Source organism: Elgaria multicarinata, chromosome 1 (genome assembly GCF_023053635.1).
Source record: "Elgaria multicarinata webbii isolate HBS135686 ecotype San Diego chromosome 1, rElgMul1.1.pri, whole genome shotgun sequence".
Classification (NCBI taxonomy): Eukaryota; Metazoa; Chordata; class Lepidosauria; order Squamata; family Anguidae; genus Elgaria; species Elgaria multicarinata.
The window spans coordinates 59,425,152-59,443,038 of record NC_086171.1 but is presented as its reverse complement, the minus strand read 5'-3'; the positions used below and the strand labels follow the sequence as shown (position 1 = coordinate 59,443,038).

At 42.8% G+C, this 17,887-nt stretch overlaps 1 protein-coding gene across 1 annotated transcript in view; it reads left to right on the top strand.

The window, feature by feature from the left end:
• Positions 1–17,887, top strand: part of TPK1 (thiamin pyrophosphokinase 1) — a 347,090-nt gene that overhangs the window by 257,102 nt on the left and 72,101 nt on the right. The window contains exon 8 of the mRNA XM_063129032.1: positions 7,662–7,773. Within this exon, the coding sequence (XP_062985102.1) occupies positions 7,662–7,773 (112 nt within the window). The remainder of the gene's footprint in view (positions 1–7,661; positions 7,774–17,887) is intronic.

The following is a 17,887-nucleotide window of genomic DNA, read 5'->3' as shown; positions in this document are numbered from 1 at the left end:
ACTGCCAATTGCTCATCCTATGGATAGGGATGGGGACCCTCTGGCCTGGAAGCCAAATCTGGCCCATCAGGCTGGCACATCTGGGCCACCGGGTGTCAGGTGAGGGCCTGCCCCCTCGGAAGGAACAGCAGGTGAAGAGCAACTGATGCTCGGCTCAGTCACTTCCCTCCTCTATCGCCTTCCCTTCTAGGTGCAGCTGGTCTCTGCTTGGTGAACAAGCAAGCAGTAGTGAGGATGCTGTCATCAAGGGGGCTGGAAAGGGGGAAGTGTCCATTGCCAGAAGTCCAGTGAGGTTAGCACAAAACTTAGGGATGGCCCCCTTCTTTGATAAACAAGGATGAGTTGGGCGCTGCACACACAAATCTGTCATGAGGATTTCCATCATCTTCCTAGTTATATACTTCATCTGTAGCTACATGACATACTTGAACATTGAAGGTTGCCAATGATAAGCTCATAGTTCATTTAACACACATACCTACACACATACATAGTCCAATATTCCCAGAAAGCTAGGCTGCTGAAACCCTGTTGAAAGGATCATCCTGAAGGCCACTTAGCACAACTGCTTTTAAAAGCACTCACCTGGAAGTAAACCATATTGAACCCAGTGGGACTTCCCTCTTGAATAGATATGCATGGGATTTCACTGTTAAGTTCTCTTTGTAAATGTAAGCCAACTGGTGTCTCAGGATAAAAGCCAAAGACAAGGACTGCCCAATGAATCATTCACATCTAATCCCCAACATTATTTAAAGTTCCATTTTCTAAAAAGTTAATTTCATTGTTTCTAAATAACTATTTTGTTTGTATAATTAGCATAAGTATCAAGCCTGCTTATGATTTTATTTCTTATTTTGTTCTAATAAAGGCAATGTTATTTTTATTAATGTTTTATATAATATAGCAAATATTTTTTAAAAAAAATCTTGATCATTATTTGACAATATTTGACTAGTCAAGTGACTGAACTTTTTTTTTGACTGAATGTTGTGTCTGTTAACAACTACCTTGATTCTTTTTGAGAGGTTCTTGAGTAGGGCCTCGTAGGAAAGAAAAGAGGGGAAGAATTGGGGCCGGAAAAGGAAACTGTAATCCTGGCCAGGAATGGAACTGGAAATAATTAGTGAAGCGGGGTTTTTTTGGAAATATTGGAATTTCTTTCTTATGGAGGAAGGGTCAGACCCAAAGCTGGTGAAATGCCTAATCCCAATGTATTTATTTAGAGTCATAAACCTGTCATAACCTGAAAATCCAGGACATTTATCATCATCATCATCATCATCATCATCATCATCATATACTGCCCAATAACCACAGCTCTCTAGACAATTCATAAGAATTACAAGTCACACATATAGATAATAAAAACATAATGTAAAATCTTTAGCATAGAAAATTTGAAAACGATTTAAAACAGATTTTAAAAAGCAGTTACAGTAACATACAAGATGATAAAAACAACTGGCATAAATGAATCATCGTATGCCGTCAAATGCCTGGGAGTAGAGGGCAGTCTTAACCTGCTGCTGGAAAGATATGTTGGCTCCAGGTGGACCTCAGTGGGAAGCACATTCCATATTTGGTGGGCCACCACTGACAAGGCCATGTCTCTTGTTGCTACTGTCTAAGCCTTCCATATCAAACAAACAAGCTTATTAAATTAAATCCTCCTCAAATTGTCCATAGCCCTTGCTGACATGTAGAGCAATCCTATTCATGTTTACTCAGAATTAAATAGCACTGTGCTCAATGGGGCTTACTCCCAGGTAAGCGTGCATAGGATTGTAGCCTTAACTCTGAACCCCAAAGGCCAGCCCAAGTAGGTTGGTCTAGCAGTGCTTCTTAAAAAATCTCATTCTTGGACTTTGGTGAGTCTGTGGTATCACTGAGAGAATGCCTGTCTTTGCACCTTTGCTGTCAAGCTGATGCATCTGTGATATCATGAAGAAAGCGCCCTGGAGGATTGCTGGAGATTAAAAAGAGTATACCGGACCTCCGTTTTTGATGTCCTAGTTCTTCATGCATAATAACCTTATAACCCTTTTAAGCTCTCTGCTAGTATTGCCCTCGCCTCTTAGCTTTTAAAAGATTCTGATTCTGAATAACTGTATTAAATCTATTATTTAAAACAATAAGATGTACGTCTCGCTGTTAATTAACTGCTCGCCTTTCCCCCAGAGATCTTAGCAATGAGGAATATTCCATTTGAATGCAGAAAGTAAGAAGAAGAAGAAGAGGAGGAGGAGGAGGAGGAGAATGGCAAAATTACTAAGAGAGAGTGGGGGGATCTCTAGCTATTTACAGATGTCATATTCATAGGGGGGCATAATCCAGTGGTTTCTTTGGTCTGTGCTCATCCCCTGATCAAATGCACTTGCACAACGCAACCAAAGGGAGAGAATGTTTAAGAGAGTGGCTGTCAGTTCTCACATGCTCTTGGGAAAAGAAGCGCTTATTATTTATTCTCATTGGCTAGCATGTTACATTGGGCCAGTTATGATATATATACAGGATAGATAGATAGATAGATAGATAGATAGATAGATAGATAGATAGATAGATAGATATCCCAGCTTTTTTGTCCAAGTACCTCAAGGCGGCATACATAATCCTCCTCTCCATTTTATCCTCACAACAACAACCCTGTGAGGTATGTTGGGCTGAGCATCACCCAGTGAGCTTCCATGGCTAAATGGGGATTAGAACCCGGATCTCCTTAGTCACAGTCCAACACTCTGACCACCACACTCTGACCACCGCACCACACTCTGACACCACACTGGCTACCTAGGGGCCTTCTGCCGACCTTCTCTGTGGTGTCCTATCAGAAAATATGTCTATACACATTATCAAATGAGTGAACTTCATCTAGATCAGGTTTTCCCAACCTGGTGGGGAAAAGCTGGCTGTGGGCTTATGAGAGTAGTAGCCCTGCACATTCGGAGGGCACCTGATTGGGGAATGTTGATCTAGCCCCTTACCAGACTGTCCTTTCTTGGCTCTATTTCCATAGTGATGCTTGTCATTCATATGTCTTCCCACCATCAAAACACTCGATATGAATTGCCTTAGTAATCCTTAAGACTCCCACTGACCCAGGTAAGGAAGATCAGTACTATCAGCTTGAAATTTACGGGTGAGGACGGAAACTGAGCAATATCCATGGCAGGCAGTTTTGGAACCTGAAACGTCCTGGTTCATAGCACAGTCCTTCAGGCTGCAATCCTAATCACACTTAGTAGTAACTAAGGCCCATTGAACACAGTGGCCCCATTCAGACAACACGCTAAACCATGCTGCTTAACCACAAAGTGGTTAATGGAATGCATTATGTATTCCATTAACCATTTTGTGGTTAAGCAGCATGGTTTATCGTGTTGTCTGAACAGGGCCAGTAAGACTTACTTCCAAGTAAACAAGAGTAGCATTGAACTGCGCGTCACTGTGTCGCACTGGTATCCATCATGCATGTGCAAACTAATCTAAGCCAGTGTGGTATAGTGGTTAAGAGTGTCAGAGTAGGACTGGGAAGTCCCGGGTTCAAATCCTTACTCGGCTGTGAAGCTCACTGGGTGACTTTGGGCTAGCCACGGACTCTCAGCCTAGCCTACTTCACAGGATTGTTGTGAAGATAAATTGGAGAGGAGGAGGAGGAGGAGGATCAGGTATGCCACCTTGGGCTGCCTGGAGGAAAAAGGTGGGATATACATGTAACAGATCAATTAAATAATCCTGTGTGCATGTTTGCTCAGAAGTAAGTCCCAATTAGCCCAGTGTGGGTTGGATTGCAACTTCAGCTATGTAACCAGCCTTCCTAATTGCAGATGGCGACCTCATTCAAAAGTAACTGTCAACCAGGTTTGCTCAGACCTTGCTTAATTGAAAATGTGGATATGGATGAGGGCAGCCTTATGGTTGGTTGTGGGTTTTTTTTTAAAAAAAAACACACACACATTTTTTCATAAGATGTATGGCATAAAACTAGAGTCTGTTTTTGTTTGTTTTAAATAAATACATTGAAATTAACATTCAAGAGCACTCGGTGCTCTTATGAGAGGGGAAACAAACCACTATTGCAGCATTGATTAATTTTTTTAAAAAAAGAACAATGTATTCGCTGTTCAACCTAGCTGTGGTCTTGCTCAACTTTGTTCAACACATGAAGACAAACCCTTGGCTAGGATCCAAAGAGACACAAACTTGGTTCTGGGAGCTTGAGGGGGCTTTCAGCATTGGTTTTGTTGAACAGCTGCCCCGCATGCTATGTGGGAAACTACTTTGTAAACTGAGGGGGCTTTCAAAAGCAGCTTGTGCTACGACATGAAAGCCGACTGTTCAAAGAAAAAAAAAATGTGTCAGAAATTCCCGGTGGCTAGAGCAAGCCCCCTCGTGAGAGCCTAAGCCGCAGCTGGGCTCCCGACCATTGTATAAACTCTTACTACTGTGAGTTAAATGTTTGTTTGTAGCATTTTTATCCTTCTCGTCAGCTCAAAGTGGTCCCAGAGCTGCTTACCTGAGATCAGTAACAAACGAGACCGTCTCTGCTCACAGGATTGCAGTCTAAAAGACCCAAAAGGAAAAAAAGGGAGGAGGAGGGAGGAGGAAAACCATCAAGCTCAGGCACCAGTTCCTAAGTGACAAAGTTCTTGTAGCAAGCATCGAGAATAGAAAAATAGAGAGCGTCAGGCTTCGGCACAGGGAGAGGAGGATCACAATGGAGCTGGTCTCTCAGCAGAGCCAATGGAGTAGCTCTGCTTTCCACCTCTCCCTCTTCTGTGGCTTGATGGAATGGCTGCTCCCAAGTGGCAGATGAGGGGGAGGAAGAGTCAAATGGACATGATCTTTCAGTAGAGCTGAGGAAGTAGGCCCTACACACCTGCCTCTTCCTCTGCTGTAGCCTGATGAGATAGTATATGCTTCCCTTACTTTTGTCTTTACTTTGTAATACATATTTCAATTAAGACTTCCCCTTGATGCCCTAGTACTAAACACTGTGTAAGTCCTGTCTATACATTTGGCATCCTCCAGTTGGGGTTATGGGATTGCAGTTTTAATTTTAAAAAATGAAGTGTCTCCATCAGTTTTCATCTGTTTTCCATCCCAGTTTCAATCCCAAGGGAATAGTCCTAAAATACACAATTGAAACTAGTCTCTCTCCAATATTTTAAGTTATGCTTAGTACATGCAGGGACTTCTCTTACAGCTATAAAATCAGATGCTTTTTTTTAAAAAAAAGAACATGCACAACAATATTTTCTCAAACCCTGGAGAGTTTCAAAGTGCTGTTTACATGACCTCATTTGACATGCTTACAATTGCTTTGATCTTGGGTAGTGAGGCTGGGGGAATATACAAACCTCTGTAAGCCTGAGTTTCTAGTGGGATTTATAGCAAATCTTAGAGACCAGCTGGATCATGCCAAGGGTTCAACTAGCCTGGCATCTTTCTTCCAACTGCAGCTACTCAGATTGTTCTGGGAAACTCACAAGTTGGGTATGAAGGCAAGAGCCCTCCTCCATTGTATCTTCCCCCCACCCAGCAAAGCAACTGGTATTCAGGGATTTGATGCCACTGATGTCTTTGCGTCCCACCAACACAAGACATACATTATGGTGGGACATGGGAGAGGGCTTTCTCTGTTGTGTCACCCCGGTTGTGGAATGCCCTGCCCTTGGAGGTCCGACTGGCACAGACGCTGGCTTCTTTTCGGCGCCAAGTTAAAACGTGGCTCTTTATCGAAGCCTTTGAGGACTAAATTCTCCATGGTTACACTTAGGCCTTAGCTAGACCTAAGGTTTATCCCAGGGTCATCCCTGCCTGCTCCCGGGATCCCCTGTGTGTCATTTACATGAACAGGGATGACTCCGAGACAATCCCGGGATAAACCTTAGGTCTAGCTAAGGCCATAGTTTTAATTGATTTTATTGCTTTAAAAAAATTCTACTGATTTTAATTTGTTAACAATTTAATATGTTTTTTATTGTGTATATAATTTATGTTTACATTGTTATGATTTTATCTGTGCCGTCCTGAGATCCCAGTGATATAGGGCAGGATAGAAATGTTTAAATAAATAAATAAATACATACATACATTTTGCTCTCATGGCTAATATCCCTTTATAGAACATAGATTTGGCTCATCCTCTTTTAAAGTCATGTAAGCCAAGTGGGCTGCTTGCCTAGTCAGAATGCCTCCAACCTGCCAGACTTCACTGCTTCCTCTTTCTGCACGTATTCCCTTTTCTTGGATCCTAGACATGATGTCTTCACATTCATAGTCACAACCATTCATAAAGCAACTTTGTTTGATGGGTCTTTTTACATAAGACGGGGCAGACAACCTCTTTTGATCTAGGGGTCAGATTGCCACCCAGACCAAGTCAGCAGGCCGGATGATGTCAGGGGAGCTGTCCCCTCTCCCAAAGCCCCCCTCCTCCCATGACCTCATCCAGACCATCCCCACCCACTTTTCCCTTCTTTTTGAAAAGAGGTGTGTGTGTGCTGTACAGAGAAAGGGGCTTGGTCAGCTCCTGCAAGAAACACTAACCACCTTTCTGCACCACTGATTGGGGTGCGAGCAATGTGGAACAGCTTGCAGTCCCAGCCCCTGCAAGTGCCAGTTGAGTCCAGATGATGATGATGATGATGATAATGATTTGCATTTTTATACCACCCAACAGCCGAAGCTCCCTGGGCGGTTCACAAAAACTAAAACCATTCGAAGTATAAAACAAACAGTATAAAAACATGATATAAAATACACATTAAAAACTGATTAAAAACATACCATACATGATTAAAACATCTTTAAAACATTCTAAAATCTCACTGGATAGGCCTGCTGGAATAGATCAGTCTTTAATCCCAACATTATCTCAAATCTGTAATTGGAGATAACAAAGTGATTGCCGTTCACGCTGCTCACCCTTGTCGGTGAGGGGGCCACAGATTGGAGATAAAATGGGGATTCCTCTGCTCCGCCTCCTTCCAAAGTCTCCAGACCAGGGTGTGGGGTTTGGAGAGGGGGAGGGACCAACGGAGGGCACCATGAGCTGAATTTGGCTGGAGTATCCCTGCCCCTGACATAATGGGAACTGAAGAAGAGCCAGGGTGATTTGACCAAAGATATCCAGTACATTCATGATGAAGTGGAATTTGAAGCAATCTCTCCTAAATCTAGTATGGCATCCATTGCAACACAAGACACTAAACGCACATGCTGAAATGTGTAGTGGGGGCGGAGAATAGCCTAGAACAAGATTTCACCTGGGATCAACTCAAAGTTTCATGCCTTCCCCAACCTGGTGCCCTCCTGATTTTGTGGATTTCAACTCCCATCAACCCCAGCCAACCTGGCCAATGGTTAGGTATGCTGGGAGTTGTATCCCAAAATATCTGGAGGGCACCATGTCAGTAGAAGATGCTCCATTTGGAACAACTCAGGCAATACTAAGACAATCTTCCAACTGAGTTCAGTAGGACTTCCTCCCATGTACGTTTGCATGGGTTTGAAGCACACTGTGTTCCGTATCTGAACTTAACAGCTCAGATTTGCCTCTCATCTGCATCTTCTGTCTTGCCTAAAGCGTAGTTGCTTCCATAACATTGTGTTTCCTGATCGGTGCAAGCTAAATCAAAGTTCCTTCTGTGTTGCAGGGAAAGCACAAACTCCACGTAAACACGGGACTAGAAGGCAAGTGGTGCGGCCTCATTCCTGTTGGGAGTTCTTGCGAGTGCGTTACCACAACAGGCCTAAAATGGAACCTCGGTAAGGAAGGCTTTGAGTACCCGCTACGTCTGGATAGATAACATAGTATTTCTTTTTAAGATACTTTCTAGATCAGGGGTGGGTAACTTGTGGCCCTTCAAATGTTTTAGCCTACAGCTCCCATCAGCCCTAACCAGCATAACCAGTGGTGAAGGATTATGGGAGTTATAGGCCAAAACACAAGTCGAGCACCCCTGTTCTAGATTATGTTGGGGGAGAAGGAGGGGTTGGCGGGGAGGACCATGTGGCAGTTAATTTACTTCTAGTTTACTGTGATACCATCTTACCAGTCAATGCATTGCATTTTGCCTGAAAACAAAGATCTGCTTATAGTTACTGTAATAATACAATTCTTTCCTCCGCCAACAAATCTGTTATTGGTGGTGAAGTAGTTTGTGTAATTAGATGTGCATTGAACTCATAAGGAGTCTTGGAAGCAGGCACTTAAAAGCTTCAGGGACCAGTCCCCTGAGACACAAATCTGCATAAAATTTGTATAAGTTGATGTATATCTATATATGCAAAGGTCGAAATAATTACTAGAATTTATTTAAATTTCACTGGAGCCAGTCAATTAATTTCTCATCCAAATAATCTCAGAAAACATAAATTCTTCAGTAAATTTGCGCCCTGTTCCAGATCGTCCCAAACTAACAGAAAAGGTTTTTTTCTAAGATTAATTGCCATGCAGGGAGATATTGGGGTGGGGGGAGGTTGTTACAGCATGTGAGGGGAGAGTTAACCATTCCCTCCCCAACTGCAATTCCTCTTGAAAATCACCCTCTGCATGGCAATGAAGCTAAAGCAAAAAACTGCCATTGGCACCAGTGGACACTCAGGACTCTGGGGAGTAGATTCAGGGCTGTGGCCTCATGGGCCCCAGGCCTAGCAACACCCCTGCTTACAAGCAAGATTGGGACAATCGTAGCCCTATACACCTGCTACAAGCAGAGCTATGTTTGCCTCAGTCCTATGAACCATGGCCAGCTCCCTTTTCCCCTACCCAAAGGTCCAGAAATTTACTTGGACAGGCAGAGGGAAACAAGCATTCTCAGACCCCAGAACAGCACCGGATTCCTGTCACGGTCGGAGAAGGCCCCTTGGGGTAGAATCCAAAAAGGCCTACTTACAGTAGACCCATTGAAATGAATGGGATTTAAGTTAGTCATAACTAACAGAAGTAGGGTGACCATATTACAGGAAAAACCCAGATTTGTTAGGATTTTTGGTAACAAATCCAGGAAGGGGAGGGGATTACGAAATTTGAAGAAACAACCAGGTTTTTCCCATCCTCCCCACCCAAAGGGTGTCCTCCTTTTTGGTTTCCAAAATATGGTCACCCTAAGCGGAAGTCCCATTGATTTCAATGGGTCTACTGTAGGTAGGACTAGTTGGATTCTATTTTTGGGTGTCCACTCTCATGGAGGAGACCGGCATCCATGTATCAGTATGCACAGAGGCCCCCTTCACACTACTGTTGAAGATGTGGCTATCAAAGAGCATGTCCAGCAGGTGGTGCAGCAATGGGGGGGGCGGGGGGGCAGTGGATATGAACCCCCGATCCCCTAAACCATTTACAGGATATGTGTGTATCTTAAGAGGACTTTTGTACATTAATAATTTTTAAGTCGAGGGGAGGAGGAGACACAGGATTGAGCTTTAACTATATTTTCAATCACTGGGGTTGGGCGAATGGATTAACTGCATTTAAACTTGCAGCCTTGCGCAGAGAAATGTGTTTGTCTCCTGAGAATCCTGAGAAGGTTCGTTGAGGTCACGACACATTACCCTCTCCAATATATTACTCTTCAAAGAGAGGAGGCTTCTAAGGCCTAAATCTCATATTTCATAAGCAGGCAACTTGACAGGCAAATAATAGAGCAATAGTGATTATTAAAGGGCCTGTTTGTTGTATGTCATTTGTTTCTCAATTCTGGATAAATATCTGGCTGAAGGTCCGTTTTATCTTGGAATGAAATTGGTTATTGATAAGCCGAAAAGCAAAACAGAAAGCTAAGAAGATAGCTTCCTATGCCTTTCATTTGATTGGGCCACTACTCGTCTCACAGTGCTGCTAAGATTGCATGGTCCCTTGTGTGGCTGCATGGGATCCGGTACTAACGGGGACGGGGGCAAAGGGAAATGTCAAATTAGTCACTTTTGTTTTGTGCTTTATGCATTTTGCCCTGATCCAAAGAGCACTGCAACTTTTTCCATGTGCTTAAGAGTGATGCCAACACACACACACACACACGACCCTAAGCAGAATCCCCTCCTTGCTGCCTGGAAGTGAGGGATTTGATCTCAAAAGTAGTTGTTGTAGCAGAGAATTTTGTCATGCTGAATAAGGAAAAATCAGAAATCCCATTGGGCCCACACTAGAGCTCATTTAAAGTACCTCTGGGTCCTGGCACCTTTTTCTTTCCTTCATTTATTTCAGGGTGCTACATTGTTACTCTGCCTTGAGGCTGTGTTGCAATGCTCAGCACACTCGGTTGGGCAGGGGTGGGGAATCTCAGGTGCAGCGGCCAAATCTGGCCCTCCTGGGACCTCAGTAGGGCTCTCCAGCTTTCTCACAGCCACCGATTTGTTTGGTGGTTTCCCAGCTTTTGTGCAGTTTTTCCCCCACTCTAAAATGTTGAAATGCCTCTTAGTTGCTGGCAGTAAACACTTTAAGCTAAAATATGGTGGGGTGGAGTGGGGGTTAACCGCCTTTGCACAACACTGGAACGTGGTTCTCAACAACTTCTCTGAAAGTGGGCTGAAAGTGGCTCCCCACCCCTATCTTGGGGAGTAAGTCCCATTGAACTTACTGGAACTTACTCTCATGTAGACATACTTTAGGACTCTGCGACAAAATGCCGTGCCTAGTAAATCCATATGGCTGGTTCAGTTTTAGAAGTTTAGTTAAAAGCTTCCTGTTTAGGACAGTGTTTTGGTTGCTGAGAGGCTATGGATGTTAATTTCATTTATTGCTACTCACGCTTTTGATTTCTAGATACTGTGTACTGGAATTGCAATATTTTACTGTAGTTTTAATAATGCAGTATATAAAGGCAGGACAGTCCAGGTTGTGATTGAAGGCAGGTTGTGACTGAATTGTGGATTGTCGTTATGTGCAAACCCTGCACTATAGTTTAACTATTGGTTGTTAATCATGAACAACCAAGGAAGAGAATACATGGTTTGTTGTTGGGTCGTGAAGTCTATGTTGTTTGTTGCTAACAACCTATAATTAAACTTTAGTGCAGGGTTCCCATATAATGACAACCCACGATTCAATAACAACCCATGCTCAGCCTATAACATGTGAAAGTCAAATGGTACATATAAAGTGTGTGTGCGTGCATGCGTGTGTGTGTAACTTTGAGATGCGTTGAGAGCCCAGTAATGCAACATATACATATATATTAGAAATAAAAGAAAATTTTAAAATGATGCACTCTGAACCTTTAGAAGAGGATGGAATACTAAATCTAAATAAAGAAATAAAAGTTTATGAGAATAGTAATCAAATGCACTCTCTCCCTCCAGCAATAATCCTAAACGAAGCTGGATGATTTGATTACACGTCTAATTCTAAGAAATCCATACATGTTAGTTCGTTCTGGCCTTTTAAAAAAAGCATAATACACGTGTATAGAGTAGGTTTCTCTATTTCCATTTTGTGGACAGAAACTGGATGCACAGGTGAGTGCCTAACCAGGTTTTGAATTTGTGACATTTTTGCTTTGCTTTTTCCTTGCAAGTATATTTGGTGTGCTCTTTATATTCATGAGAACTTGTTTCTTGGAAGGCAGAAGCCAAATTGTTCTAAATTTGTGATCTTTCCAACACAGAAAGCAAGCAAGCAAAGAAACACAATGAAAAGACAATCTATTATGATTCAATTGGGATTTTGAATTTTGTTCACCAGCAATTTCTTTTATTAGACAAAATGAAGTGTTTGGGCCTCACTTGTATAATACAAACACAAGCTGCAATGGTTCCCATTTAGCAGGGACAGAATCTATTTCCTGATAAATGAAGGTCCCAATTCCTTTTTGCATAGGTTGATTGGGATACCTTTTTGATCTTGGGAAACACATATTTCTCCTTGACGTATTGCCATAAAATGACTGGAATAATTTTGTCTTTCTGGGGTGCCTATTGAAACTTGTTCTTGTGCATACACATGCACTAGAGTTGCCATTCTTGAAGTTTCAGCCCAATCCTTCAGGTTTCTAGAAATTAAATCTCTCGATGGAGGATAGATGCAAATTGTCTCTAGTCAACGTGCGCACGCCTTTGGAAGCGCATGAACCCAAAGGCTCCGTGTACTGCAGAGGCTGCCATTTCGCCTCCTGCAGCTGACGAGGTTCAAACTGTGGTGCCAAGTATAACAACATATGAGAGGCAATTTTCTTTTCTCCTAGTCAGTATTTTAACAAAATTAGCTAATTAATCACGGCAATCAGATCCAAGTGTATCCACCTTTATTCTTTCTTGGCCCAGTAAACCAAAAATGTCAGTCTGATCCATTCTGAGGTTAAAGATTTTATTAAACATGTTTAACTTTTGTTTTGATATAAGGAAAGATAGGGTGACCATATGGAAAGTTAAAGCTGCAGGAGCCCTGCCTTCTTCACCAGATACAAAATAAGGCAAGGCTCCTTCAGCTTTATCTTCCCTGTATCTTTATTAGTTGTATAGAAAAGGGAATTTCAGCAGATGCCATTTGTATGCATGCAGCACCTGGTGAAATTCCCTCTTCATCACAATAGTTAAAGACCTGCAGTCTTTTGTATCTGGTCACTAGAGAGGGCAGGGCTCCTGCAGTTAAATATACAGGAGCCTTGCCCTCCTTTTCATATGGTCACCCTAACACACAAGTAAGCAGGACAGCCTCTGCATGTCTACTCACAAGTGAACAAGACCGAATCACTCCACAGCACCTTCAAATAGCACCCAAATGCCAAGCCCCTGCATTTCTACTCACAAGTAAGTAGGACAAGCCTCTGCATGTCTTTTCAGAAGTGAGCAGGGCAAGCTTCTGCAGGACAGTCCTCAGAAGTAAGCAGGACTGAAAAACTCAGCAACTTTCTTCCCCTGGCTGTGCCTCCTTTCCATGGCAGAGGAAAGGTCTGATCTTCTCAGCAGCTGATGGGAGGTCAGAGTTCATCCCTGCTGCACAATGACGCGGGCTCCCTTTCTCACCATGCCCCAGGGGAAAGCAAGAGCTTTTCCCTGGAGAGGGGCGGAGCCTAGGGAAGAAGCTGGTAGGCTGGATGGGGAAACTTCATAGGGCAGAGCTTCCCCACCCCTGGCTTAGTCCTTTTCCTGCCAACTGTTTGCTCCTTCAGATTTCCCCCAAGTTGCTCTCTCCCCTGCAGGGTTCCAGATGCATGTATGAAAGGACATGCACGCATTGGAACTCTGTAGGAAGAATGCATTTCACGGGGTATGATTTGGATCAGAAGCACCGACACAAAAAGAGATGGCAGGGGAAAGGTGAAGTACCCTCTCTACCACACACACACCACTCCACTCCACCAAATCATGCCCTCCCGAAATTGCTTTCCATGCCAGAAATGGCTGACAGATTTTTCCTACATGCATTTGTATGTACCATTACACTATAAGCCACCAGGAGTGCAGATTTCAGTGGACAGGCTTCTCAGGCCTGTCTTCTGTGCAGATAAGGACAAGGCAGCAGGGGAGCCAAGTGCAGAAGGCCTGTTAGGCCCTAATGCACGTATTCAAAACAAACAAATGAAAAGATTCCTAGAAAACTAGAAATCAGAAAGAACATGTGTGTGATGGGGCATTTCATTATCTGAGCCCCCAACTGCAGTCTGAAGTGATACGGGCCATACCTGGTGCAAAGTAGACCATAGTTGCTCAGACCTGACTAGGAAACCTTAATATCATCCAGGAAATGTCACCTGCCTGGCTCGGCCCTATCAGTTCAAGCAAGCTTCCTTGCCAGGTATGTATAGCCTCTGTGCTGTTTTCTCCTTTGGGCAGAGTTGGCTGAGGGTACCTAGGTGGAATCCCTGCCTAACATAAGAAGAGCAGTACTGGATCAGATCAAAGGCCGAACTAGACCAGCATTCTGCTCACACAGTGGCCAACCACCTGCCTGTGGGAAGGCCAGAAGAAGGACATGACCATCCTCCTTCTCATGTTCCCCCAGCAAGGCTGGCTCTACCAGTAGGCAGAGTGAGGCATTTGCCTCAGGCGGTAAATGATGGGGGGTGGCAACAGTGTGGCGGAGGAGAGAATCATGCTGCCTAAACTAGCTTGCTGATGGCAGAGGATGCTGCCCCATTGCCAATGTCCAAGGAAGATTAAGCTGCTAGTTTGGTCTGCTTTTTTACATGGAATGGGAGTGGGTTACATCTTGTTCTTCGCCGTAGGCAGCAAAATGTCTGGGGCCAGCTCTGACCCCAGAAATTGGCATATAGAGTCATATTGCTTCTGATACTGGAGGTAGTATATAGCCATCATGACTACTAGCCATTGATAACCTTACCTTCTATGAGACTATCTTCTAGGTTACCAGTTCAGACCCACTATGGGCTCATGTCATGGTATCCTCTTGGGCTACATTGTCCCATCACCAACCAACTTGGAATTAGTGCCCACCACCATGATTTGATTTTCTTCCATTTGTCAGCCAGTATAGTTTGTTTCAGAAAGGTTTGTTTGCATCCCCCCCTTCAATGATGGCATGGAAGTCAGCATTTGCTAGTCTTCTCAAGTGGTCTCCCTACCAGGCACTGGCTAGACCCTGCTTAGCTTCAGTGAGATTGCTGTATCATGTGTCTGCAGAACATGACAGATGATGATGATTTTGTACAGGAATAGCACTATTATGCAGCTCTAGCAATTGGAGGGAGGGCTCACTGCCTGTGCCAAGTACCAGGGGATGAATGAGAGGGCAAAACCTCCTTCTCTGCCTCCTACTGTCATAGGAATTGCACCTTCAAGGTAAGCAGGCAGGTGGTTGGGTAAGCAGGGGAAATGAAGGCAAGTGTTTGGGTGGGTGGAAAAGAGGGATGAGTTGAGCTCTTTTCTAACTCAGATTAAGATCCAAACCAGAGAAGAACTCAGGGGACGTGATGCTCGCCTTGTATTTGATGTGAGCATTTTGAGCCACTGAAGTTCATGTTTCTGACATAAAGAATTGCAAACCTTGGCAATAACTGTAGTGGACCATGTTCCCTGAAATTTGAAAGTTTGGAAATCATTGCACTAGGGAATTGGTGGAGGTTTGAGGTCGGTGACTGTTTGAATCTGTGGCCCAATTTGATCTCAATGGGCCTTTCTCGATGAAATGTTACACCTGATACCATTTTATCCTTGTATATGCTGTGTTTGACACATCGCTAAACCTGCTCTGTTTTGAGCAGAAACATGGCTGTGGATATAGAGTAAATGACAACCCAATTTGACAGAGGGAAATCCTTAGTAGCCTTCTTCTTTCAAGCCCCTGACATAAAATGCTAGAGAAATCAACTCCTTTAGACCACTGCAGAGGCATTGCTGAAACAGGATTCAGGGATGGAGGCCACTGAGAACTTGGCTGGTGTTCAGGTGCTCATTTGTCTCACTCCTGCAAATGCCCTGCATCATTTTCATAATACAACCTAAATCCACCATAATGAATGGGAGGTGTCTTGCTGTTGAGAGATGAAAACTATGACTCACAGTCTCTCTTGCTTCTCATGCATTTCCTCTGAGGCACTCGCCGTGCAAACAAGACAAAAATCCACTTCTGTGTGTAAAATTATGAGAGGAGAAGGGTGCCTACAGTTGTCTCCTTGAAAGAAAGGGGAAAAAAACCTGCTTCTAGAATCTCGGCACTGCAAGGAGATGTGCAAGCTTCCTTCCTGCACTGTCATGTACTAACCTATTTTGTTGAACGTGTAACCCTCTTTGGATCTGTGACCAAGAGCAAGACGGGACAGAAATTAAATGAACAAACTGCAGATAAACCAGTTCCTTGACACTCTTATGCAACTTGCCTCTAGTGTTTGGAATTGTTGTTGTTGAATTAACATGCCAGTCTTTAGGATCATAATACTAAATTAAATGAAAACACTAAAATATGATTATAATAAGTAATGGAAATACTAAGAAATTATCTCCCCGATGAGGCCCACCAGGCACCAACATTGTTATCTTTTCGTTGCCGGGTTAAGACCTTCTCTTCTCTCAGGCATTTGGCAGCATATGATAAGGTTTAAATTAGATCCTGGATTTTTATTGTTGTTTAAAATTGTTTTAGATACAGCTGTGTCTGTGCTGCATTGTATACATGATACAATACATTGTATAATGCATTTTAATGGTTTTTAATCCTTGTAAACTGTTTAGAGATCTTTTGGATAATGGGTGCTATAGAAATGCAATAAATGAAACAAAAATAAATGAAATAAATAAATGCAGCAGAGCAGAAACTATACCTTTGCATGAAAAAAAAATCTGTATAGGAGGGAGATTTTGTTATCTGTGTTAATAGTCAAAGATGTTAATTTCCCAGGCTCAGCCTGGGTCAGTGAAAAAATCACTACAAACAGGGATACCAGAACTCCCGTGAGAAGTGCTAGATTCTAGCTTGACTCTATGTGAGAAATAGCAGTAACCTCATTGAGACTTCAGCTCCATATTTTCTCCCAAGTCTCTGAAGCATCAGGAATGGGAAATTGTGGCTTTTGTCACATATCATCCAATACTATAAGACTCTTTGTAGTAAATAGAAATTATTAACTAAATATGAAAAAAATATATAAAAATTAATATAATACATGTTTTGCTGACATGTAGTCACACAGGAGGGGTGTAGTGGATCACATGTGTGATTTGGACTGGAAAACCTGAGTTCAAATCCTTACATAACCCACTGCACAAGGTGGCTGGTGGTTTGTGTAATACAGTGTTACAGGCAACCTTTCCTTCAGTACCTTGGACAGCACTTCTAAATGAAGGATACCACATTCAAATAGTAGCTCCTTCTATACAATATGTTCCAAGTAACATTAAGAAATAAAATACACCTCTGAAGTTTACATCTAGATCAGGTTACAGGGGATGTATTGAAAAAGCTTTTAGCCAGACTATGTTTTCCTTATAACTACAAGCCTAAAAATTTAGCCATAAGGGAAAATTAGGAGTATGCCATCTAAATATGGAAATATGGGTTTATGTATATGTCAGCTTTTAGATCTTACTTTTCAGAATTGAATTTCTTTTAGATACAACAAAGCAAATGACACTATAAATCTTAAGTGAAAGTCATTAATCTTCAGGTTTTTCTACCTATTTATTCATCAGCTTCAGCCTGTGAACTCACTATGAGAATGAATGCATGAATGCCCCCTGCGGGGAATCATTTAGAAATACAAGATTGTAGAGGAATCTTACTGAACATCCTTCCTAGTGCATTGGCTTATTATAGCCCCACCCATCCAACCACTTGCCGTCAAACAATATTGTATGAGCACTAATCCCTGCCCCCGCCCCCACCCCTGGCCTGCCCCAATCTGACACATCAACAACAGCAAGATAAAGAGGACGTTTTTCCACACTTAACACTTGAAGATTATGTAATTCCCTCTGAAAATATAGAGATAACTCCAGCTGGAGGTGGAACATCACATGGACAGATTTATGTCAGGAAATGCTAGCTAGATTATGATATTTTCTACAGGACACTAATGTGGTGAGGTTAGTTTCATATTTGGAGATTAATTGAGGACCATGTTTTGTAGGTAGAAGGTAATTTTACCATAGCACTATTCATTTGGTGGCTTTAGTGTTTAGATTGCTTTGCCTTTCCTTTTGGTGTACAGGAAAGTTCAGTTTAGGTTGCAATCCTATGGACACTTGCCTGAGACTAAGTCCCAATGAGTAATACAGTATTTTTAGGATGGCGCTTAGCCACCTGGATGGTTGCTCCTGCTTTCTAATTGTAATCTGAGATAGGGCTTATTTAAGTTGTCTTATGGGGAAAGCTCTTGAAAAAGCATACGAAGGTTGTCCTGTGTGATCACTGTGCATTGCAGTAAAATAACACACATGAGGGATGGTGTTTCTCTCTTTCGTATTGTGCATGGGTCCTCTGGAAGGG